Raw genomic sequence first — 24975 nt, forward strand, 5'->3', positions numbered from 1 at the left:
TACTACGCTAATGAGCCACATAAGAAAGATTCTCGTTTACATCAGCGATCTTCCGGAACACGGCATTGGTAGAACGACATTACAGTGCACACACTCGAGACAAAATCTATATTCATTATTATTACTCATTCTATGTTGCAACAAGCTAGCGAACACAGGAAAAATAATTGCTTAATTAATTAGCAGACATAACGTAGCATTTCAATTGATAGCACGTCTATAGCAAATATATCTTGAAGGAAAAGTGACAAAGTATAGCTTGCATTTATTTAATGACTAATGAAATAATATTATTTCATCTGTCAAAAGAATAATGTCGATTTTAAGATGCAAAAGATGAAAAAATACATGAAGTTTAGAATATATTCTATACATTTTCTTCAAGGTTATTGTTGAAATTGCTATCATAAAATATTGAGGTAGCCAGAAAGTACGGGTTTATGCAAAAGCGGAACAGAAAATATTAAAAATTATTAAATAGTGTTAATTAAAAATACTAAAAAGAGACAGAGCAAGATAATGGAGAACTGCTCAAGGTAGACAGGAACCAGTGGGTAGAACCCCTTCCTCTTGCCCCTTTTATTACTTTCCATAAGTTCTTTCATCAGGTCTGAATCGCTCGACGACGTGAAAGTAACAACAGTGGTGCTCAGCCTTGAAAAAATTTTGATTAGCATCCCATTCGATCGTCGATCGGTGATAAATACATCATCACGTCAAAACATTTCACCTTACTTCTTTTTATACGCTCCTGTAGCCATTTAAATTGTAAATTGTAAAAAGTAGAATTGGATTTCCGTTGTTGGCTGTGCATTAGTCTTATTTATGCTCGCATATTTGGAAACAAAAGAACAATAAATATCACGCATTAAGAATAATTTTTAAAAAAAGGATGCTAAATGTCAAGGTAAAGACAACTATCAATATCAGATGCTGTTTAAAGCACACCGCATACACAATACACGAAAGCAAAAATATTATTTAATGGATATAATAAATCTGTTCTTTCCTCAGACTTTACTTATCTCATAAATATGAATATATTCCGATGACTATTCGCGATTTTGCTTGCACTTTCTCGTTTTTTTCATTTTTATGACATGTGTTTGTTCAGAAAATACACATGCGTCCAGAACGCCGGCTACCCTCGATCGCGTGCTTATCCTTGGCCAGCGATCAGATGGTCGTTCTCACCTGCCGACGGGATTCCCCCCGGTTTGAGGCGCTCTGAACACACCTGGTGTTCCCGACTTCGTCTCGGACACGCTCTGGTGGGGCCTCTTCAGCCTCGCCTCGATGCATTATATACATGGGCCTTCAGTTGTCACCGCGACATCGGTGGAGTCGCGGTGTGTGCTGCATTCTCTGTGCTGTGCCCCGTATTTTCGAGACCGGCTTGCTCGTGGAGGACGCTTCGATTCTTGTTACAGTGTGGTGTGAATCGCGTAAGTGAGAATATTTGTGTCTAGCTAAAACGTGTCGCAGTGTGAAAATAGTGGAAGACGACGTCTTGGAAGCCAAAACTGCCTGCATCGAAGTCTGAGATCTAATTTCGGCCTCACGTGGCACCCAGCTTTGTTGGGGTCGATTGATGTGCATGTATGTCAGTGATCGATTGATTTTTTTTATATGGCAGCGAATTAGAAATTGGGGTTTCTTACTTCTTTCTTCTTTAGGTTCTGGAAAATTTTATTTTTGAGATTTTAAAAGATGCTTTGGAGATAAAGGAATCATTGGTTAATATAGAGCGTCTTATTAAGCGATCTATTAAGGGATTCTTGGAAGCGAATTATGGACTATCACAATGCGTGATCCATGTAGAAATATTGACGTGATTTGAGAGATTTTAAGAATTTGATAAAACATTTGATAAAAATTTAATTAATTTTTAATTTTGACTTTTAGAGGATGACTTTTTGACATAATTACATGATTTCCACTTGATGAGGATCAAAATCAATGATCGAAACGTTGTAGTTTGACTATTTGGTTTATGCTAGTTTTGGTTAACAATAAAGAAGTTCACATTTGACAAATGTAACATTTATTACATGAATACATGTATAACTAATTAAATTAATATTTTAGACACATTATTTCATATTATATTTAAATGTTCAAGCATTATTTTTATCGGAGACAATATTTATATATCAAAACTGAATATTTTAAGACAGAATGACATCTCAAAAATACTGATAATGCAGCAAAAACAAGTGTCACGCTGCACATTCGGCGTTATCACTACAAAATTATATGTCTTCTCTTTCACGCTAAAAAATATGAGTGCAGTTATAATTTATTGGCATGTTATTTTGAAAGATTTTAAAAATTAGAAAAAATTATGTTATATAATTTATATAATTGTACGTGTAAATAAAACTTAGAAAGAAAAACAGAACTGATACAAAAATCTGTATTAGTTCTCATTTTCCCAATATGTGGAATTTGGGACTTTTGATGCAACGATAGTTTATTTTTGATAATTAACGTAACACATACGATATTTTTACTCATAAACATGATTACGTACTATGCAAAAAAATGTGCGATTACTTTATATCAATTATATGCGATTGCGACATATCATTTCGCGACTATTTAACAGACCACATCTGTTTACAGACAGTCTTGTAACTCAAACAGAATTTCAGGAATTAAGGAATTATACTTGACTTTACAATCTCGAGATTACCTTGAATAAGAACCGCCGATAAATTTGACGAAACTTGGCAGAACGTATAATGAGACAGGTGATAATTATCATCCGCAATGTAACGCAACGCGACCGTCAAAGACCGAGTACTTATGAGGGAAAAAAGTGGCCGCGGGGTTCCGCATGTGACAAGCTTTTTTTATCTTTAGCAAGAAATATTTTTGCTACTTCACAATATGACGTTACTCGGTGACACGACTATGTCTGCACAATTGTGCAATTAATTTGAATTACAAAGCGTTTTGTTGATAACATACGTTCATGCATGTGAGAAGAATAACACGTTCCAAATTTGATTAATGTTCCACTGTCACTATCTCGCAGATATTGTTTATTAATAATATATTTTATATCCTCTTTTTTTATAGCAGAAGTTTAACATTTTTCATGAATAATTGAGTAGACACACGTTCATCCAATAGAAAAAGATTATTTTATATTTGTATTAATATAAATATATTATATAATCAGTTTTCTGTTCAAATTAAATACATTATCTTCAATAACATTGATTGAATGCCTGTTACAAATAGAAATTATTTAATATGCTTGAATTCGTTATCATACTACAATATTTTTCTCTCCGTACAGGATTTTAGCATTACTTGCGTATGTACATGCGGTATTCATAAAATGTAAAAGAATTATTTGATCCAGTTTTGCAGGTTTCGCACGAAAATAGAAAAGCCGTAGACTATTTGGGTCAGTAGACATACACGTTCCACATTCGAATTATAAAAAACATTTGCCGGTCTATTCGCACGTTAATTACGCACACGAGTAGCCTAAATGGATCCAAGACACACGATTGACTAATGCATATCTGATGAAAATCGAGCGTGATAGAATGCGAACGCTACTTTCGCGCGTCCGCTGATTGCTTCACGATTTGTGGTTGTTAACAATTTCGCGTTAATGCAAATGTACGCAACGCGCATGAGATTTCCATTTGAAAATATCACAACGAAAATTTCTTTTGCAATGAGGTGATTATGGTGAAGTTTTTACAAGATTTTGATATTACTACAATTTCAAATATTGCGCCTAATAATAATTTATTTTTTATTTATTTTATTATTAATTAATTTAATTTAATTATTTATTATTTATTTTAAATAATAATTTATTTTAAAATCTCAGAGAAAAGAGATTTTTCAAAGTCGACAAAATTCTTTTTAATAAATCCCAATCATTCTGTAAGAAATCTTCTTAACGTCTCCAGTCCCACACTTTGCAATTGCCTACAAATAACAGTATCCATGTATTTGTCGTTATTTAATTTCTGTCGAAAAAAAGAGGAATGTAAGCAATTGCATCTCAGATGAACTCAACTACCTCACGTCCATTCTATTATACTATACTGATTCAATCTCGCTGCCTGATACAATGAGAGATTGACAACATCGTATTTCAAACGGTTTCCAATCAACATTATCGCGATGGAATATGTTTCCGGGTACTGTGAACTATTCATATATGAAAAGTTCGATAAATAGAATTCTGTACATCAATCTAAATTACGAGTAGTATACTCTAGGCAATTTTTGAATAATTTATTTCCCGCGATTTATGATGCACGTTTCGTTAAATTAGAAAAACATGCAATATACACATACACACACACGTGCGTATACATACATACGTACGCATCTCTTAAGAAAACTTTATGCTAATAAATTTTTATTAGAATATCTTTGTACCTTGTTTGTCTCATTTCTTCTTTGTATTATTGAGTCGACTTTTATCTAGTCTGGAATTAAAATGCATTCCTTCGTTACATGATTTTACAAATTTTCTTTTACTTTGCTCTTTCTCCTTTTTCCTCTATCTTACTCGTAAATTTTATTTTGGCACCCGATTTACGGTACCACGTACCGTACATAAATACGAAAATAGAATCTTAAGGCACACATAAAGTCGGCATTTATAACGAACAATTGCCAATAAATAAATAAACTGTTATATGTATATAGAGAGAGATGATATATCTACATATATATATATATATATATATATAAAAGATAAAGTTAAAAACAAATATGTATTATTGTCCACATAATTCTTTTTGCCAAAACTTTTAAACACTAAAGTTTAATAAAAGTTGATATAAAATTTTATATTCGCTGTATATACCGTTCAATTCTATTTTAATATAATCCAAATTATTGCTAAAAAATTGTAAGTTTTGCAACCCGGACGAGAGGTAGAAAATCTCTGGTATTATTCAAAGTGCCTGTAATAATCATGCAATGCAATATACAATCCTGCAAATAGTTGATTGATTTAATCATCATTGTTTCCTGCTTAATCACTTTTAATTTACTGTCTTTCAGACAAATATACCTTGGTAGTCATACTTTTGAATCATACCTTTGAGCGCAACAGCCAATGATGTCAGGTGACACTTAGTGAGTGTGCTACTGCAAGTGATTACGTCAAGATTCTCTTTTTTTTTCTTTGGTTGAGCATTGAAGCGTGGTTTCGCCGTTATGCTGGAATAAAGCAAGGAGCGAGGATTTATTTCATAGATTTCGTCGAGATCTGCAAAAAACAATTGGCACTTTTTGCTTGTTGCTTTGTGCGAGTTGCTTGTCTTGATCGAAACTCTGTGAGCGTAACTTTAGTTTCGAGATCCCAAGTTAATGCGCCATTGCGTAATACACGCAAGGCAATAAAGTTACAGACGGAAGCTTAGTAAGCCTTCACACGGTGCTATTAATAACCGTGCAAATATTGTCATCATCAGAGAGAATTTTTCACATCATCAATGGACTCCTCGCACATCATTGGTAGGGTGCGAGGTTCTTCAAATTCCTACTTAATAACGATGACCTACCTACGATAGACTTTTGTGCGTATGTATGTGTACGTGTATATGCTCGAGTTACACAGCTGGAAATAAGTCATTTCTCTATTAAGCCCTCTTAGGCGGCGTCCACACCAGCCTTTCCACGCGCTTTATTCTGTTTTTTTCCATTTTGTTTGGCCATTTAATGCGTTAATATTTTTCCTGTAAAAGTTATTGTTAAATGGCCCTGTTAAATGTAACAGTTCGTAATAAGACGAATGGATTTATGTTAGTAAGTTTCTTTAATAAATAGTACTTTTAGAACTTTTTAGCAAGATAAACATATAATTGATAAATATTGTTCTCAGACAACGTGCGCTTGATAAGACTTGATAAGACGTTTAAAATTTTAATTTACATTTTCTCGTGCGATTTTATTAAACTGACTAATGCATGCACAAAGTAATATAAGGACTTACGAAGAATGAAGATACATTACTCTTGTACCATAAACTTCAGCTGACTCAACAGGCACCAGTACATCAAAAAGCTCACGATCGTATCACATTATTTCACTTACGATTACCTATGTATTAATATTTAGTACGTACATCCCTGTGTTAAAATATAACGCGATAAGAATCATCAACCATTTTCAAAAAATTTTCCGCTTTTTTCTTCCTTTACTCGCTGAGAAATTAAAAAACAGTACAATAGACACAAATCTTTTTTTCGGGTTTTTCTTTAACGTTTAATATTTTTACGGGAGCAAACGTTAAAGGTTCATTGAAGATTTCAACATACTGCTAGCACATCGATAATCGTTCCTTTAATTCCGTGCATTTAATTGCAAAGGAAAACGAGTTGAATGCATTAAGATAGGCTCACTTAACTGCGAACGTAATCAAATGTTGACGAGCTGTTGCATTCCAAAGTATCGCGCCATGATGCTATGAGCTCTTGCGTCAAGTGCATTACGCTTTTACTTTTCCCGCGTTTATATATGAGCGAAAAGCGTTGGAAGGTACTTTCCTGATCTAGAGAAACGCAAGAGAAATCTATGAAAGCGTGTAATGTAAAATATGCAATCACTTTACTGCTCTGAATCTGCTTCATGATTCTCTTCGTGTTTATTATCGAAAAAAATAATTCTTTTGATACTTAAAAGCAAAGTCAAATTTGCTTCAGTTTACTCAATTCATTTAACTGACATCAGCTTTCTCTTCGACACACAGAACTCTCGGCATAAAAGAGAAATATAAAATAAACCATAAATGTAAACGTGCCTACTTTTAAAGAAAATATGGAATTATGTTAGATGGGTTTCTCCGTAATTAATATTAATTGCGGAGAATTAATATTAATATTAATATTTCTTATCGTTTTTACGTACAGATAAAATTAAGATGTCATTTTTCTACGTGATTTTTTTAAAAGCAGATTTATATTAATATGCGGTATTTTAATATTTTAAACGATAGTCACTTCATAGAAATCATCAGCCGCACACGAAGTGTCGCCAGCGCTAATGGTTCAGGAGATCATGCGGTTAAAAGTTAGGATCAAAGTTTCATCAGCACTTAAGAGAGCATCTTGCGAGACCGAAGAAGCCGTAACTCCGGGACCGCCTTAACGTAATTTGCGTCGGTGTTCCCACGAAGAAATATCGTTCTTTTTGCGAGCAGCGGGTGGCTCGTGGGATAGCTCAAGAAGGTGAAACGACCTCCATAAAATCGAGATCCTCCGCGCCTCCGAGTGTACGCCTCCAGAGGATTATTGTTTGCAAAGCGATGCGCGAGCCCTGTGTTTTTCCTCATTTTACTTCATACTCGTTTCGTCTGCGGCTTCGTTTGTTACTTTTCTATCATTACCTACGTCATCTATCACGTGATATACCACTATGATAGTGATATTTGATATTTATTGATAATATAATTACGAAACGATAGCGAATTTTTACAAAACTATTTTCGTTACATATTATTCTTACGAAATCTATTATAATTGCTTTGAAGAAATTAATTTATTTAAACGTATCGTGGTCAAAGATCAATCACGCTTTAAATAAACGATCCGTTCAGATGGTCCATGCCGATCTATTTTCACGCAGACAATCTTTTTTAATTTACCAGACATATATGGGGTGACGGATGTACAGCGCACGTGACCGAGCACGTGCACATGGAGGAAAAGTCGCCTATCTTCTCGATCGTCTTGTCTCGTGAGACGCCTGATCATCCCCATTTTATGCACAAGCGCATCCCTTGCGGCACGTGACTTACGACGCGTCGAATGGGATTAGACGGAAATTCTCTTCCAAAATTGCTGGCGGATTGGCTCGTGAGTCATCGATACCACGTTGGATGCGAAGCATATTGAGCTCAGGTACAATTCCGCAGAAATAGTGGAGGACTTCCGTACGGCAATAAGGAACAAACGAATCCAAATGACGTCTGGTGATCGATATGATCGTCGTTTCAGCTGACGAAAATATTCGGGTATAAGTGAACAAATGATTTCATTTGCAAAAGTTTATAATGATACTGTTACTAGATGATACTGTTACTAGATGATACTGTTACTAGATGTTCATATTATAAATAGATGTCTATTATGGTTTTTATTAAAAAAATTATTTTTTATAGATTTTTTTCTTTTTCTTATTAATAATTTAAGAGAGTAAATTCTATTTCTTAATATATTAATTTATAGAGAAAAGGCGCCAAAACTGACATAGACTTTTTAAAGAGACATACCCCTATTCCTCAGAAAATAAATGTTACACTTTTTCAAAACTAATATAAATGCGATCTATTTAGTTAGTTAACGTTAAGAACTCATAGTTTATATATTTCTAGTTTGTTTATATGCTAAATGAGCTTATATCAAGTTTTTCAAGTTCGAAAAGTTTTTCCTAAGTTTTCTTTGACAAATTACAAATTAATTTAATTAGTTTAATGGTAATTATCTTTTTTTATAATATTAAGTTCTTCTACATGCTTGTAGCTTTCTAAAAATATTTTGTTTTTATTTTTATTTTTCTTACTTTTTTTACGGTACGAGTTCAAATTTAGAATTTAAATTTGAGAGTTTGCCGTAAACCGTATATATGTGTACGCAAATTTTTATTTTGAGCTTTAAGTTAAGAGATAACCTCGAAAAACAAAATAGTATATAATCGATATTGGCATCTTTTCTCTACATAGTACGCGTATAGATTGTACATATGCATTTATTATGTATAATAAATGCAGACATAGTGACTTACGAAGGATGTCCTACGAGTTGCGCGCGCATCCCTTAGGGGCACTGTCATACGGTGCGAGCACGATGCAGCCCGACGAGGAAATTCAGTATGCACCGAGAAGCCGGCCAGTGAGCTTTTACGATAATTATAAGGTATGGCTTTACCCACGTGTCTCTGTTTACGTGCATGTCTTGTCATCATGAGAAAGCTTCATGTGTCAGCGTAACGCGACCAGCATTAGTCATTGCTCCGATGATTTCCGTGTTTCTTGAGTTACAAGATTACATACAGGCATTTTTGCACGAAAAAAAACATAAAATGTCACTGTTTTTCATTTCACGATTACCTTCTTTATTGATTTATTGATTATTAATAATTTTTCAATTATAAACGAATAACGGATATAAAATTATCTTTATTTTGATAAATTATTATTTCATCAATTTAATAATAACAAATATTATTCAGGATATTCTGTAATACCAGAAACTATTAATCTAGAAACTATTAATTAGAAATTAAGAAATTGTGATAAAAGCAAGAAAGAAAAACAAGAAACGCTGGAAACGAATGATCAAGATGCCAGTAGAAAAAATCGAAGTATCTTGCATAATGACATTCTCGAGTAGAGTCAATGTTAATTACTAAGAGTCTTGAATCCAGTCAATGTTAATTATCTAGACACTTATTATACGTCAGCACACGCAAATTACAAACTGAATTCTGTACTTTTCTGCACTTTGCGATATCTGTTCCATACAACATAATTTTCATTCTGTTCACCGGAATATTACACATGTAACTATTGACTAATTCTAATTAACTAAACTATTAGAGCCTAAATAAATTTAATCCTAAATAAAAGAGAAAATTTCAAGGTTTCTTTAAGTAATTCAAAGAAAATTACATATACACGCGCGCGCATTAAAAGAAAATGATTAGTAATAGTTATTTTTCGATGATGCAACCATATTACTATTTCTATCTCGTATTTCTGTTTCTATCTCTCTTCTAAATGATGAAATACCAAACATTAATGCGATCGATGCGGTTTCCTCGATCTCTTCTTTCTTCAGGACGTACCGGTGATGATGCCGCCTTGCGTTACTTCCACCATGAGCGTGGGCAATCTGAACCAGGTCCGTGAAGGCAATGGCACGTCCACTTTATCTCAGAGCAACAACAATACCATCAGTGGTAGTAATAACAACAATATGAATAACAATAGAGTTAGCAACGCTGTCAGCGCGGGCAACGTATCCAAGATTCACGCTGTCAAAGTCACGGGTGAGTAAAAGTTACTTCTTTCGCAAAGTACATACATCAGGATGTGCATGTGTGTGTGCGTGTCTCTACTTTTTAATCGCATAATTCGATGATTGCGCAATAATAAATAGATAAAATAATTCTTTCGTTCGGAGGATATACGCATGGGCGTTCGAAAGATTTTTTCTAGGAGATTTTTTCTAGGAGGAGGGCATGATTTAAAATGTCACTTCCAGAATTAAAATATTTATAATTTAAAATTTATACACCTTTTGGTAGTAAAAGCTTCCTCACCGCAACAAGGTAGATGATGTAAGCGTACGTTACGTCTGCAATCTAGCATCTTTTTTCTTTATTTCAAGGAAGAAAAAATGATTAATTTTAATTGTTTGCTGATCCCAGGGGGGGGGCAAATGCTTGGTCTTGCCCTCCTCCCTTCGGACGCCCATGGATATACGGATACTTTTATTGAATCTTTTTTGTAGCGATGCCCCTGGAAAACAAAAGAACAAGTAAAGATATAAGTGTAGATAAATAATAATTAAACGATCGCTGCTGAAGCAATAAATATAGATGCAGGATATGGAACTATTATTAGTCGTAAGAGCAGCACGTTGACAAATTGACGGGTTAAAATGTTCCGCGATAAAATGTAACTTGTTTGCTCCTTTACGTAGACAGGACAGTAAAAAGTAAACACGAGAAATGTCGTAAAACATGCTTGAGAGGGATTGTAAATTTACGTCGTATTTACATTGTATCTACGTTTCCAAGAAAGACAGTGTGCTCGTGAACAACTATCTTAGTTATAAAATAATTGGTCTAATGACGCGATAAGAAAGAAAAAAACAAAGAAAAAATGCGATTAAATTCCAGCACTCCAATGTCCATCAGGAAAACATTAACGTTCTCCCGAAAGTAAAAATCCTGTACGAGCAAAATGCAGTAGAAATTCTGCACGTACAGAAATGCTTATTCGGAAGAAACCGGATTCGATTCTGAAACTTTGGATCTTAGTCCAAAAGTCGCTCGAAAGATATCTGGATATGTCATGGAATACTCTCACCATCGACAGGTGCGGTGTCAACCGGGAATATCGGACGAGTCGGTCGTGGCGACAAAGAAAAAGAGAAGGAGCTCGGTCGTGCGCCGTCGATGGCGAACTGCTTGTCAACCACGGTGCCCGTCAATTTGGCAGCCTCTCAAATAGCGGGTCGCCACACTCCCACGAGAAATTCTTTGAGGCACAGCAGGATGATCGTGATGCATCGGACCGGCCATCGTGAGTAGACAATAACTCCTTACCTGATCCTTTTATAACTATCCGCCTCCCTTCTTTGAATTGCGGTGCATGTGGACGACATGCGTTGCGAGAAAAATAGGTTTCCGGTTTTCCGGCTTTATATCTGTCTCTTCAAGCCACGTGCGGTATTTGAAACAATCGATTTCGTCGTATTGCCTGTAAAACTGCTCAGCCCTGCTCCGCGTGACTTTACAACATGCTCTCCGTGCGCAACGAGCATCTGCAATTCCACAGTTCTCAGTTAGAAGAACGCGATCATTTCTTCACTCGTTATGTATCACATTACGAAAAAAAGAAGAAAAAAAAAGACAAGAAAAGATTATGTAGTTTAATATCTAAACTGCCGTTTTGGAGTTTACCCGAGAATTGCGCGCATAATCATTGAAGAACTGCGAAGTGAAGGGGTAGGCAATGATCCTTCTCTGTCCTTGCTCATCTGCATCGGTTGCTCGACGAATAATCGCTTTTTGCAATTGATAGCGATACGATCGATTTCTCCTGAGGGTGAGACCGCGAGTGCCGGTCGTATTCGCCCGGAATGCCACCGACCCGGTATCCCTCTATTTTCTCGATTTCTCCCAGTAATCGCCTCGTGGCTTCGCGCGACACATTATAAGAGCTGCTGTATAATTCTACACTAACGAGCGCAGGTACTATCGCTCTTAATGTGCACCGCGCACCGGCCGGCAGGATCGAGGTTGATGCCAAGGCAGACGGGAAGATTGTAATTAGCGTAGCTGTGAAGGCAGGAAAGTGCAGCGGTTTTTTTTATCACCGCAGTAATTAGATAGCGCATGTACGTTGGCAAATGGAAGTTACCGAAAGGTGATGAAAATGCGATACGTCGGATGACGGGAGCTTTTAAAAAGGATGGACGAATTTGGAATAACATTTAGATATCTGTAACAAATAAATATATATTCAAATGACGGATATGTGCAAGAGAAAAAAATAATGATATAAAAAAGATATTCTGCGGAAGATAATATCGAGAATATTTTTCATGAAGTTCCACTTTTATCAGCTAGATGTGAGGCTATTATACATATATGCCATTGCAATTTATTAAAAATTTTGTATTTTGAAAAAGTATTATTTTATTTAAAATATTGATTTTATTAAAATTAAAATGTTTTTTAAAATTAAATTAAAATGCAAACAGATCGAAAGTTATGCTTGAATTATTGCAGCGCATTAACACATTTCTCATTTAATCAAAAGAATGTAATTTATTTTTAAAGCAATTATTCGGTGCATAGAATTTTTAATATATTATGTTATATTAACATAATATATTAAATATGTTAATATAACATAATTAATGTTATATTAACATTAATATAACATTAATGTTCTATTGTTCTTTTTTAACAATAGAAATGTATTCTATTGTTAAAAAAGAGGTTTAACTTTTTCTTTCTGTGTTTTCCTCGCACATACATCCCACCGTTTTAAACGTTTCTTGCTCCGCTGGCCACCGTACGTACTTTAAAGTGGATGCACATGTTTCTCTGTAGATAGCGGAAGTACCGAACCGGAAATATATCGCGTGATCTTTTTGCCACGCGTTCAAAATATATTCTCAACTTCGCGCATAAATGCAAAGGTTTATTATATTTTTCATTTTGCTTTACACCACAATTAACTTGCATCGTTGTTAATACATTATACATATAAAATTACTACATTTCTTGATTTGAATGGCTAACTCTAATTATCATTTATTATAATTTCAAATTTTTCTTTACGAAGACATTTATTGTATACAAACAAAATCTTTATTAAATTATTGCGTATGAGCGTATCATATAAGGTATTACATAATTTTACATAATCAAGATAACTAAATATTATTTCCTTTTAATTTTTTCTTATTTTTTTCATATACGAAAAGATTTATTTGATATATTTTTAAGATATTTGTTCAACATTTAACATCTAATTACAAAATAAAGAAATAACACGTTATGCGAGCAGTGAATAGCACTTTCATTCATTTGTGAGGAAATATAAACGACACGTGCGTATGGCGAAGGGTCTAAATTGATGAAATGTGTACGTACCGTGATTCCCGTTCAAGGGCCGCCCATGTATTTGGCGTGGCCCTAAATCTATTTTGGAACCGGCGGAACAGGCTTACAGATCGGTATTCTTACGTCCAATTTCCAGTGTTCTTACTCGTTTAATCCATGTTTGATCTTCAACTAGAGATGCTAAATAATCAAACGATTATATCTTCGTTCGTTAAAAGCAGTTGAACTGTATGGATATCAGATTCATGAAAATTCATGATAATTTGTGCTCACGTCAGTTTCAGTGAATTAATTAAAACTTAACACGTAAATTATTAATAACGTAATTGCATGTTTTTTCTCTTACGATGTCGGACTTCTCACTTTATTTCAAAAACTAGGAATTAACTACTGATCATATTCGATAAATAATAAGGCAAATTGGAGACAATGGATAAATGTATTATCGGTACAGCGTAATTACACAATTACCCCGTGTTTCTTACGCAAGTCGCGACATCGTATCATTATAGCTATGCGTCGGAGCCAGCACGTATGGGTTTTACATTACATGTGTGTGTACGTGGGCTGTATGCGTTTGTGGTAAAATTTTCCGGCCATAACGGCGCGATGTATCAACGAGAACTACGTAGTTCATTGTTATCTTCGCATAATGTATGCGTTCGCACACATTGATACAAGCGAGGTCGTTCACGTAGCTCGACTATGAGCTCGATAGTTGATGCAGACGAAGACAAATTATAGGTAGCTACGCGGATTTACATGATGTTGTATACGTCCGTGTATGCGGACGTGAAATAACATTTTGCCTCTTAAGTTTAACAAGTAATCTTAAACAATGTTGACAATTAATTTTAAATATATTAATTATATTAATTATTATATATTAATTATTAAATATATTAATTTTAAATATATCAGTCTTAAATAATTTCAACAGTTGCCTTTGATCGTCGTAGCACCGAAAGTTACGTGCTTTTATTTTTTGATAGTTATTTTTTGATAGTTATTTTAATCACTCAGATTTACATTTTTTTACTGTGAATTTTTATATACGTTTTTTTACACGTATAAAATCATGCTTGATTGCTAAAATATTTTGTCACGCCAACGATATATTAACAATAAATGATATCGAATTGGTATCGGATTAAATGTAATAAGCGTCTCGGCGACCGTTATCGTCATTTGACCTCTCGTCATGAAGCCCTTTCTTCCTTTATACTCACACTGGTATATTCTCACATTGTGCAATAAATACGGCATGTATGGCGAGACGGCACAATACGAACGACACGTATTCACGTCCCGCATTCTCGCACCGTGCGAATCGCTCCTCAAAGGAGCAGCGATATCCGCCAGTTAACGGCTACAGGGACAGGCATTGGGTTGAAAATGATCCAGGAAGGAGCTAATATTTTCTCCATGAAGAAATAATTTTGTGTCAAAAAAGAAAGTTGGAAGAAATTTTTAATTTTTATTTAAATTCCTATTTAATATTTTTCTTTAAATTCCTATATAAATTATTTAAGTTCTATTGAAAGCAACAGGATAATGGAATATCACGATCCTAAGATAAAAAATCGTGTAGAAAAAGGAATCTTGGACATTACCGACGTATTCTTTCTCTTCGTAAGCCAGAGAAGCTAATCCAAGACGTTTGCGTCAACGAAGCCAAGCAAGGAGGTGCAATTGCCGTGCTATTGCAAAACGTCGTACAAATCGTCGTGGTAGGCGATCGTTCGCGTTTCTATCCGGTACCCTCGGGGGGAAATAGCCGTCGCGAATCTTGTGCAAATTGTGGTGAGGTAGGCGAGTTTTCTTCCCATACGGCAAGGACATACGCTCGTTCAATCACACGGTTGGGATGCCTTGTAAGGAGGGACAGCGACGAGGCCGTTCTACTCGGAAACTCTCCTCTCATTGGGACCTACATAGTACCATTCCCCGTACGACGGGTTTTATATTGGCCGACAATTTACGTCACGGGGAAATGTGTGTCAGAACGGCGGATGAAAGTATCAATCGTGCTAGTAATTATCGAATTATCTAACAGACAATCGATCGCCCGGAAATCTAACTGGTAATTATACATACCGACCATACGGATATGGACCACCTCCCGATTTCAATAATTTTTTAATATGTCATCAAGGTCATCATCGCGTGGACAGCTGAAAATTCGTGCAAAATCATTAAAATTTTTTATTACTAACTTTTTAATAAACAACGAGTCACGGCTGAAACCTGCAAATTACTCAGGAGACTGACCTCTATAATATATGTCAAGGTCAAGTCTTTACTTCAGGTGGACAGTCGACAACGCATGCGAAACTATTACACTTCTTTAGTAACTTTTCTTTTAATAACTTTTTAATAAACAACGAGCGCCGGCTAAAATCTTCTGAAGGTCACTCAGGATGATGATCTTGATGACATATTAAAAAATTATTGAAATCGGTCCGTATCTCTATATAATTACCACTAACTTTCTAGAGTCTGGCGGATCCGCGAGATCGATCCGCTCGCGATAAGTGACGTTCGCGGTGTGCATTGCGAAACTGACGATCATTAGAGTAGCACGAGTACCGAGAGACAGGTTTACTTTCAGGTCCCGAGAAATTTTTACCTCCTCTGCTTTATCATCAACGATTAGCCAGATGTCTGGCAACGGTGCAGACCATCCTCGGCGTTGCGATAATCGCTTTGTCGTTGTGGCTGTTGCTTTGGGCACCGCATCTACCCATCGTGGACAATCCGTATTGGAGCGGCGCGCCTGTAAGTGATTTTTGTGTTCTTTAGTTGAACTTGCGTTGCTCATCATGACGCTGCAAGGATAACGCAGACCGGCAATTCCCGCTTATTTGCCATTCCTCCAATAAGCTGAATGACTCTGTTGGAATGGATATATCAATGTAACTACACTGAGAAAAAAATGTAATTGATCTTACGAAATGTTTTGTCACGGGCTGCCAACAAAATATATACTTATTTCAACAAGTTATATATTGAAACAAATATGTAGTTCTTGGATTATGGATATGGATGTGTAATCACACATATGAGAATTATAATCCAACAATTATATATTTGATTCAATATATAACTTGTTGAAATAAGTATATATTTTGTTGGCAGCCCGTGACAAAACATTTCGTAAGATCAATTACATTTTTTTCTCAGTGTACTATAATCATGCTGGTATATGCGTAATAATTACATTTTTTTAAACAATAAGAATGTCGCGAATTTTTTAATATTATATGTTTATAAATCAGAGCGATTACTCACTGAGACTAACACTCGATCCCATCAGTTTTAATAGTCTCGTTCGATTTTGAACGATACATTTTTCATGTAAAGTTAACAAAATGTCTAAGAATTGAAATTTTGATGAATGAAGGTAAGTATGTAACAAAATCGATACTTTTGTGTTGCACCGAAATCATACTAACACAATCTTCTTGATCTTTTAATTGTATAATAATATTATTATATATAATAATATAATTTTAATTTTATAATAATAATATTACTCCATGTGTATATATACCATTCACAAAAAATAAGATTACATGCGTTTTTTATTATACGTTAATTATTACACGAGTATAATACACACGATCATTATCTTCAGCTCTTGATGTCAGGGACTTTCGGAATTTGTCTCCTGTGCTGCTTCAAGAAGGAATATCCAAGCATGAGTCCTGGATTTTGTTTTTCCCTCACGAAGGCACGTAAGAGCTCTATGACTCATCGTAGGTTTCTTGAAAAAATCTTGAGGTCGAGTCGCTTATTACTCAGTTCCTTTAATGATAATCTCTTATACCGTTAGTGTAATCTGCAATACCGTGTTTAGTATAATATTACATTACATTACATTGTAATATCTTTTTACCGCGAGAAAGAATTTTATTGCATTTTTATCTTGTCTTAATGGTTCATAATTCCTAAATAGTTTATGATTAATCACAGAGATGTAGAATAATTGCTCTTTTTCAACGTGTTGTTATATCTTTATTTTTTTATTTTTTGTATCGAATAGATGGTTAGCGTGTTTCTGGCATTTATGGCAACAGTTGCGTGTATAAGCGCGTGCGCATCTTCCGCGATGCACTTGTCGCGTCTTATGGGACTGGAATGCACTCCGGCGCGGGTACTGAATGCCACGTGCGTATGCAGGCCACGCGATAAACCGCCTGATTCATTCGAAGGTGCAGTGAGGTATGCCATGAGATCAACTTCGAACTGATAAATCACATAATATTTTTCTGAGCACATCTACAAAATCATAAAAAATATGATATGATATGTTTATGATACTCATATAATATCATAAATCCGTACAAAAAAATAATAATGATAATGAAATTAAATTAAAAATAATAATAATAACTCTTTCTAATGTCCAAGAGAGAATTTATTTCAATTTTTTATATAACGTCGAGTAATCTTTTAATATCTGAATAAATATTCAAATATTCAAAGATTTAATACGGGAATGTTTTTTTATATTTTATAAGCATTTTAGCGTTATCTTTTATTTATTCCTAGTATGAGAAACGAGACAAATATCAATTTGATACCAAAAACAGTTATTTTGAAGGAAATACCATTTTACGTAGCACAAATGTAACAAATAGCAATTTAGTGACATATCGAAATGTAACGCACGCAAAATATTACTTTGTATATGTCATCAGGTACGTGGATCTCAATTGTCCCGAGGTAGAAAATATCCTGACGATCCTCCTCATTTTTTCGTGTACCTGCAACGGATTGGGTGCCTTGATAGCGGGATGGTATGCATACCTTCATTGGAGCAGGCGACACAAGAGGCCAAAGTATATGCAAGTCAGAACCAATACCATCCCCAGGAACAACCCACTCAACAGTAGACCAATCTACAAGTCGAACCTGGAAGAACGATGACGCTTACAAATACCGTAATGAACGAAGCGCTTCCGTTTTCTCGTGATCCGCCAATATCTTTCATACGTTTATTAGTATGATTACCTTTAGATGTTGACGAAGAGATACAGTTGTAAATAAATTTTACTTTGCATTAATTTGATAATACAGCCATTCTAATAAACAAAATGCTGAAACGATTTGCTCTGAGAAGCGAAATGTCTACATGTAAACATTATGGTTTTTATTTTCTCATTATTATCATTCTACCAAGATAATGATGTATTGTCATTATATCAATTATTCTTTAATTAAATAATAATAACTTTATAATTTTACAATTCTAGAAAGGATTACATAATAAATGCTGGAAAAGAAACATAACTGAAAATAATGCATATCATTAATTAATTAATAATGATGATGTCGAAATACAATGATCAAATGCGATTAATCATTGAGTGATAGGCCGACTTAATAATTCTCAGGCTTGTTACTTAGTGCTCAATTCTTCATTACGTAAAGGTATTACGCTCAGTATTTAATGTCTGTATTTATGTGTGCATGCGTCTGACAGTGCGTTTGTCTTCCAACGTAAACAATTTACGGAAAGAAAATCAATATACCATTTACATTAGGAATAAGATTTATAAATTAAATGAATATAATACCTCAAATTACTGGAATGTTTTAATATTAAAATATTCACATTCATCTTTTACACGTCACCTTAGGTATTTTTTGTGAAATATTATAATATCAAGTAGAAATGATATGTTTTGTGGAAAATAAGCTTGTGATAAGTAAATTTCATATTAAATTATACATGATAGTACTCAAATTAGTATAGAAAAAATATTATTGAAACGCTTTCTACATTTGATATGATATAATGACATTTTTTATATAAAAGAGTGATACGAAAGAAAAAAAATATTAACATCATAGATGTATGCAACAGTTCTATCTGATTTTACTATTAATATAAATTTTTTTGTACTACATGTGTTTTAATTTTGTTTCTCCCTATACATAACTACACTCTTGAAGTACATTAAAATTCTTAAATTAATCCAGTAAAAATTGTTTGTTCCGCCAGAATAACAAATGAGATGAAATCCTTTTCTTCGACCGAACTGGCTACTTTATTAATATCAGTTACAACGTTTCAACCTTCATTTTAGGTCCTTCTCAAGTAAACACAGTTATTTTCTACAATAAAGAAAAAGCAACAAAAAATATTACGCAATTACAATAAAGTTAAGTCATACAAAAATATTACACAATTACAGTAAAGTTAAGTCATACACATCAATAAACCGAAAGTAAGAAATGTACAAAAATGATAGAAAAATGATACAAATGATACAATTCAAAGAACGAAACAAACCGCAATAAATCAATAAAATAATACCACTCACTGGCAGAAAATAACCAGGTTAAAGCCTTAGAAACACACGCTCAACCATTACAAAGGTCTATTGGCGACTGCCAGCCAACCAAAACAACTACATGTTTCCCAAAATCGTGTCATAAACAGGCGGTAAATCATCTGTATCTTTCTGCAGATTTATCGCATTACATTGTCGCATAATAAAAAACATTTCCGCAATCTCACGCTTCCTTCTGTGATTCTCTCGATGCAAAACTTTACAATTATTCCAGTCAAAATTGTGATCGTTTTCAAGTCTATGCTTGCTCACTACCGACAAACAACTGTCTTTTTTACAAATGTTCGATTTATGCTCCTTAACTCGTGTTTCAAGGTGTCTCTTAGTCTGACCAATGTAGACCGATTCGTATTCAACGCAACTCAACTCATACACAACGCCCATTTGTTGATTATTGGCCACCACGTCTTTGCCAAGTTTAATGACATTATTCAATCTCTTAGGCACCGAGTACACAAAATCCACGTTGCAACGGTTCAAAATTCGCTTAACATTTTCACTTAATCCCTTCACGTAAGGCATCACAATAAAGTTACGACTATTATCAACAGATCCGTCATTCGTCCTGCTACCATGATCAATACGAAACCTAATAGTTTTGAGTCTTCTATCAATATGTCTGTTGATGAATTCCATCGGATAGCAGTTATTGTATAAAATTGTACGGACCGTTTCAATATTGGAGGCATGGTATCTTTTGTCAGATAATAATATTAGAAATAGAAATTAAAGTCAGATATTAATAAAGTAGCCAGTTTGGTCGAAGAAAAGGATTTCATCTCTTAAATTAATGTTAGTAAACACTTCCAGTAAAAATTTAGCACAACTTTCTAGAAATAAGCTAACTATTATAACATCACATTTCTAATTTGTTAATAATCTCTTTTTAAGGAGATAATATATCAGTTTTAATATGCTGTACATGATTTGGTAAGAAAGCAAATATGACAATGTTAATTACAATTTTCACTATATTTTTACTATTCTTACGTTGGATTTAATAAGTTGAAAGCTGAATATGACATTTTAAGTACCTAAAAATAATTATCGATTACACTGTCTGTGTGTAATATGTATGTATTTTCTCAATTCCAATTAATTTATATTCCTATTTATACATTATTCATATTTGCGTTTAACTGAAGATCGAATATCTTTAAAAAACAAATTTAGATCCGTTATTCTTGATAAAAAGTTCTGTTTAAAATATTATTATAAAATGTGTTGTGCGAACAATTTTGCAAAAGATACTGAGATATTCCGAATATTTAATCTCATAACATTGCTTTCCAACAGTCCTGACTGCACCCCTTTCTATTCTCGTTTGCTATTATTTTAATATTAACGTAATAACAGAGCGCTTGCAACAATGTCCCCGTGAAATAATATTTTCATGACCAGAGATGCAAAGTTTGTATGATATACATGCTTTATTAGAAAATCTATTTTCTGCATTTTCATATAAATAACGAAATAGAAGTAAGGTAAATGTAATGTATTTGAGAAAAAAAACTTTTCATTTAATTATTAAATTTTTTTATTAATTATATATAAATTATATATTTTTAAATTTATGTATAAGTTGTATGCAAAAGCTATTTTTTTATTTTATTTATTTATTATTTTCGTTTAGTTAAGGCTCAAACTCAATGAATCAACTATACAAATATTCAAAATAAAAAAATTAATTATCTAAAACTATTTGCAATACATATAATAGGAAGAGATATGGCAAAAGGAAATATGGTAAGAAGAAATTAAGAATGTTTCCAAAAATATTTTGTGTATTATCCAATATTATATCCAATAATATTTTACTCGATGATTTTTTATTTTTTAATCATATTATATTATTCTTGCGTTTGAAGCAGCAAATTGAAAACTGAATATGACATCTTAAGTACCTAGAAAAAATTATGAGCATATTTACAAAATTATTTAAAATATTTATAATAGTAATACAATTTTTATTATCGTTATTGAGTAATACTAACAGCTACAAACGAGTCAAGATTCATTGTAATTATATATGAGCTATGAAATTCAATGGGAACCATCGCGCGTTTCATTATAAATAAAAGAGCTTTTTTGCTGCTGCTGTTAAGTGTTGTCCATTCCATATTGTAAATGTTATTCATTAAATGAAGACTCTATATCAAATAAAAAAAAGTGCAAAACATATTGCATGCATATTAAAAATACAATATTCTCCTTTTAATTGTTTAGGAAATTAATTATGTATTTATATCATCTAACAATTAATGCATTCTTAATAATGTATACAATAATGTCTTGGAATGTAAGCAAGATAAAAATTACGAAAAATATATATATACCTTTAACTTAACTTCATTTCCAAACCAGCAATAGATAAAAATCTGCATCAGTATGGCACTTGTATACACTACCAATGGAATGTAGCTCATATAATTCGCCGCCATAGCTATTCGATAAAGATTTGAGCATACTACTAACATACTCACGGCAAACTGGATAGTGATTATTACTGCAAACTTCTTGTTTACTATGTAAGCGTATCTAAAATTAAACAAAGAAATATCAATCAATTTCAGAAATAATTCTACAGTAATTGATAGATTATTGAACATAATTATAATTATGACATTTATAATAATAATTAAAAATAAATACACAATGTCAAGATAATTAATTCAAAACTGACTAAAAACTCGTACACATAATAAGATCATCTGCGATATCATTTATTGTTTTATAAATATTATAATTATGTATTTTTGTATTACTTAGAAACCTGAATTATTTCAAAGGAAATACTTAGAAGACAGCAAGAAGTATCTAGAAAAGTAAATTGTTTGAAACACCTAACTCAAAAATACGATTGTGGTGATAAACACAATCGTGCAAAATGTCTTGGCCATGTATAATTTTCGACAGTCGATATCTCAATATCTCAAGCTGACAGCAGATGTACAACAAGAATCCACAGAGTAAGCTGTCGCAAGCGACGTTCACTATGCCAGAGGTAGACATAGCTATCAACTGGTGAGTGTATACAAGAAAAAATACAGCAGGCGGTGAGTAATTGAATGGTATCCATGTGTTATACGTCAAATTATGGTTTGTGAGCACCGTGAAGACGGACGTTAAAATTATCGATGAGATCGACATCAACACGAGGATCAAGTACCGCAACGTGTTAGTCCTACAAATGAATACTATTGCATGTATTTATATAAAAAATCCACATTTACACATTTTTTTCTGTAAAACTTATCATCAAAACGTGAGCCGCAATTACCTACGCAAAGCTGCACGTAATATACTTACTGTGCTATTTTTTCAAATTTTTCTTGAATCATTAGCTCGTGCGATTCGCATGGTGCAAAAGGCTCTTCGGTAAGAACATTGATTATTATCATGAAATTTTTACGATCTATCCACATATAAACTTGTTTGTAGCCTGCGACTAATATAGTCAACATCATGTATAAAGCATCGGTGAATTCGTCAGAGTTACCGACATTCAATGCGACATGTATAAATTGCGATATTAAAAATATATATAATGAGGAGATCAGAAACGTTGCGTAAGCTTTGTACATTATATTTTTAGACAGCGACGTCCATGAAAGCGGCTGCCAACATCCAGCGAATCCGCATATTATGAGCGTAAATTTTAATACGTTCATTTGAGCTTTTCTAACGCACTACTGCCTACACAATTGCTCTTAATGTTACAATATTACTTACTGTTATTAAAATATTTGATTGTTTTATATTAATGTCATATATTATATATTATATATTATATATTATATTATGTATGTATAATGAGAACAATGTAATAACGATGTTACGATGCAAACTAGAATATTCATTCAATGTATATATTTCATAAATACTTTTTCATTAATTAATCTCAAATTTCATGTTGTACTTAAATAAAATTTTATTCCATATTAAACATTAACAAAAGTTTGTAAAAATCTTTTTAATTTATAAAAATGTTTTTAAATTAATCGAAGAATCATATTATATTGACTGTTAAATATTGTTTGGAGATCATTTTGTTTAATTTTAAGCTGTCGAATGTAAAATTCACTTACAGAAATTTGTGGTAAATTTGCACTTTAGATGATTTGTGTATGTATTCGAATTGTCTATCACATATTGTAAAATCGATCTTAAATGCTCTCACGATCCTTATATAGAGGAATGTTTTTACATAAAACTCTTTTTTCAAACGATGGCAGGTGAATGTCTATACTTCCACGAATTTAAAACGGTGATGTTCGATTGTTCATCATCGTCATTAATATGATAATACCGAATCGATGTAACACAACGTTTTTCTCGCAAAACAATATTTTCATGAATTAAACATTGATTCAGAATACATACTTTATTGAACAATTGTGTTATAGAGAAGTATATTACTGGCATATAGTTATCGTTATTCCTCATCGAGAGAATAAAAAAAGAGAAAAAAGGAAGTATGCGGAAGAATAGATTCTCTAGGAATTGCTCGTAGTACAGCATTACTCATCTATTATTGTCGCAATCTTATGAGATAGCTTTTTCCGTCTCTGTTATAAAATGTTCTATTTACCTGCAATTTTCTGGAATAAAATCTTGATTGTCGCGTAATGAAACATTAGCTGTAGTCTCTCTTTCTATGAAATTTTAATATTGGTACGTACATTTCACAGTAGACTATAGTACATTTCTTGTTATGATACTGCTTACATCTTGTCGTTATATGTGTTAGATGTGTCCAGATGTGTTGGAATTACGTATTTTGTTTGATATTGGTTTATCCGCCTGTTATAGGAGGGATAAAAAAAGAAAAAATTTTGAATATCTGTAAATTTGAAATTTATCAAATCAATAATTTCCTCTATTGATATATTTGTTATAATATGCAATCTTGTTTATTGCATTATTTGCTAGAACATTTAATTTAATAAATATACAATAAAATGAAATATTGATCAGTCAATAATTTTATAATGCAATTTATTATTAGACTAGTTAAAAAGCTTCAATTTTTGTGTCAAATTTTACGTTGTTATATTCAATAGAAACAAATTCATCAAGTAATCACCATCGTTGCCTATGATCATAGATTACTGGTAATTACATCGTTGATGAATAATTTGTTTATACTAAAACAAACTGCAATAAAGTAAAATTTAATGCTTTTGTGTCAAACTTTTTGACTGACTCAATATATCGATATTCGCTCAAAGTGAAATAAAAATATATGGAATAACTATGG

General features: G+C 33.1%; 3 protein-coding genes and 1 long non-coding RNA gene across 10 annotated transcripts; 1 reads left to right on the top strand and 3 right to left on the bottom strand.

The window, feature by feature from the left end:
* The first annotated feature begins 1349 nt into the window (after window positions 1–1349).
* LOC105276043 lies at window positions 1350–19266 on the top strand. Of its 5 annotated transcripts, none has more exons than XM_011333373.2 (9): window positions 1487–1599; window positions 7637–8002; window positions 8759–8903; window positions 9828–10038; window positions 11093–11299; window positions 15953–16131; window positions 16991–17086; window positions 17399–17577; window positions 18057–19266. In XM_011333373.2, exons 3-9 carry the CDS (start codon window positions 8778–8780, stop codon window positions 18283–18285), a joined length of 1227 nt encoding a protein of 408 aa, XP_011331675.1. In that variant the 5' UTR covers window positions 1487–1599; window positions 7637–8002; window positions 8759–8777; the 3' UTR covers window positions 18286–19266. The 5 variants fall into 5 exon arrangements, with proteins under 5 accessions (XP_026828382.1, XP_011331675.1, XP_011331677.1 ...); XM_011333375.2 differs by having other exon boundaries at window positions 7637–7889; XM_026972581.1 differs by lacking the exon at window positions 1487–1599 and adding an exon at window positions 1350–1445 and having other exon boundaries at window positions 7637–8903.
* LOC109610775 lies at window positions 10251–12604 on the bottom strand. The gene is made up of 2 exons (XR_002193055.2): window positions 11323–12604; window positions 10251–10510 (listed from the first exon to the last, which is right to left on the bottom strand). It is a non-coding gene; the product is annotated as an uncharacterized LOC109610775 (long non-coding RNA).
* Window positions 18823–24596, bottom strand: LOC105276311 (odorant receptor 46a). 3 transcript variants are annotated; one of them, XM_026972591.1, is made up of 6 exons: window positions 23804–24596; window positions 23025–23411; window positions 22564–22899; window positions 22052–22253; window positions 21710–21865; window positions 18823–21619 (listed from the first exon to the last, which is right to left on the bottom strand). In XM_026972591.1, exons 2-6 carry the CDS (start codon window positions 23384–23386, stop codon window positions 21566–21568), a joined length of 1110 nt encoding a protein of 369 aa, XP_026828392.1. In that variant the 5' UTR covers window positions 23387–23411; window positions 23804–24596; the 3' UTR covers window positions 18823–21565. The 3 variants fall into 3 exon arrangements, with proteins under 3 accessions (XP_026828392.1, XP_026828391.1, XP_026828393.1); XM_026972590.1 differs by having other exon boundaries at window positions 23025–23424; XM_026972592.1 differs by lacking the exons at window positions 21710–21865; window positions 23804–24596 and having other exon boundaries at window positions 23025–23651.
* On the bottom strand, window positions 19773–20351 carry LOC105276310. Its single transcript, XM_011333833.2, has one exon. The coding sequence runs from the start codon at window positions 20349–20351 to the stop codon at window positions 19773–19775; it is 579 nt and encodes a 192-aa protein (XP_011332135.2).
* Window positions 24597–24975: the final 379 nt, after the last annotated feature.

The sequence above is a fragment of the Ooceraea biroi genome, chromosome 9 (genome assembly GCF_003672135.1).
Source record: "Ooceraea biroi isolate clonal line C1 chromosome 9, Obir_v5.4, whole genome shotgun sequence".
NCBI classification, from domain to species: domain Eukaryota; kingdom Metazoa; phylum Arthropoda; class Insecta; order Hymenoptera; family Formicidae; genus Ooceraea; species Ooceraea biroi.

Excerpts from the sequence above, each read along its gene's own strand:
- LOC105276043 (XM_026972581.1), top strand. The coding sequence starts at position 8,742 with ATGTATAATAAATGCAGACATAGTGACTTACGAAGGATGTCCTACGAG. Across the intron at positions 8,904-9,827 it reads GCTTTTACGATAATTATAAG|GACGTACCGGTGATGATGCC; the intron begins GTATGGCTTTAC and ends TTCTTTCTTCAG. Across the intron at positions 10,039-11,092 it reads TCACGCTGTCAAAGTCACGG|GTGCGGTGTCAACCGGGAAT; the intron begins GTGAGTAAAAGT and ends CACCATCGACAG.
- LOC105276311 (XM_026972591.1), bottom strand. The coding sequence starts at position 23,386 with ATGAACGTATTAAAATTTACGCTCATAATATGCGGATTCGCTGGATGT. Across the intron at positions 22,254-22,563 it reads CACCACAATCGTATTTTTGA|ATACGCTTACATAGTAAACA; the intron begins GTTAGGTGTTTC and ends GTTTAATTTTAG. Across the intron at positions 21,620-21,709 it reads ATCTTGACTCGTTTGTAGCT|GTACTTAAGATGTCATATTC; the intron begins GTTAGTATTACT and ends AATTTTTTCTAG.
- LOC105276310 (XM_011333833.2), bottom strand. The coding sequence starts at position 20,351 with ATGGAATTCATCAACAGACATATTGATAGAAGACTCAAAACTATTAGG.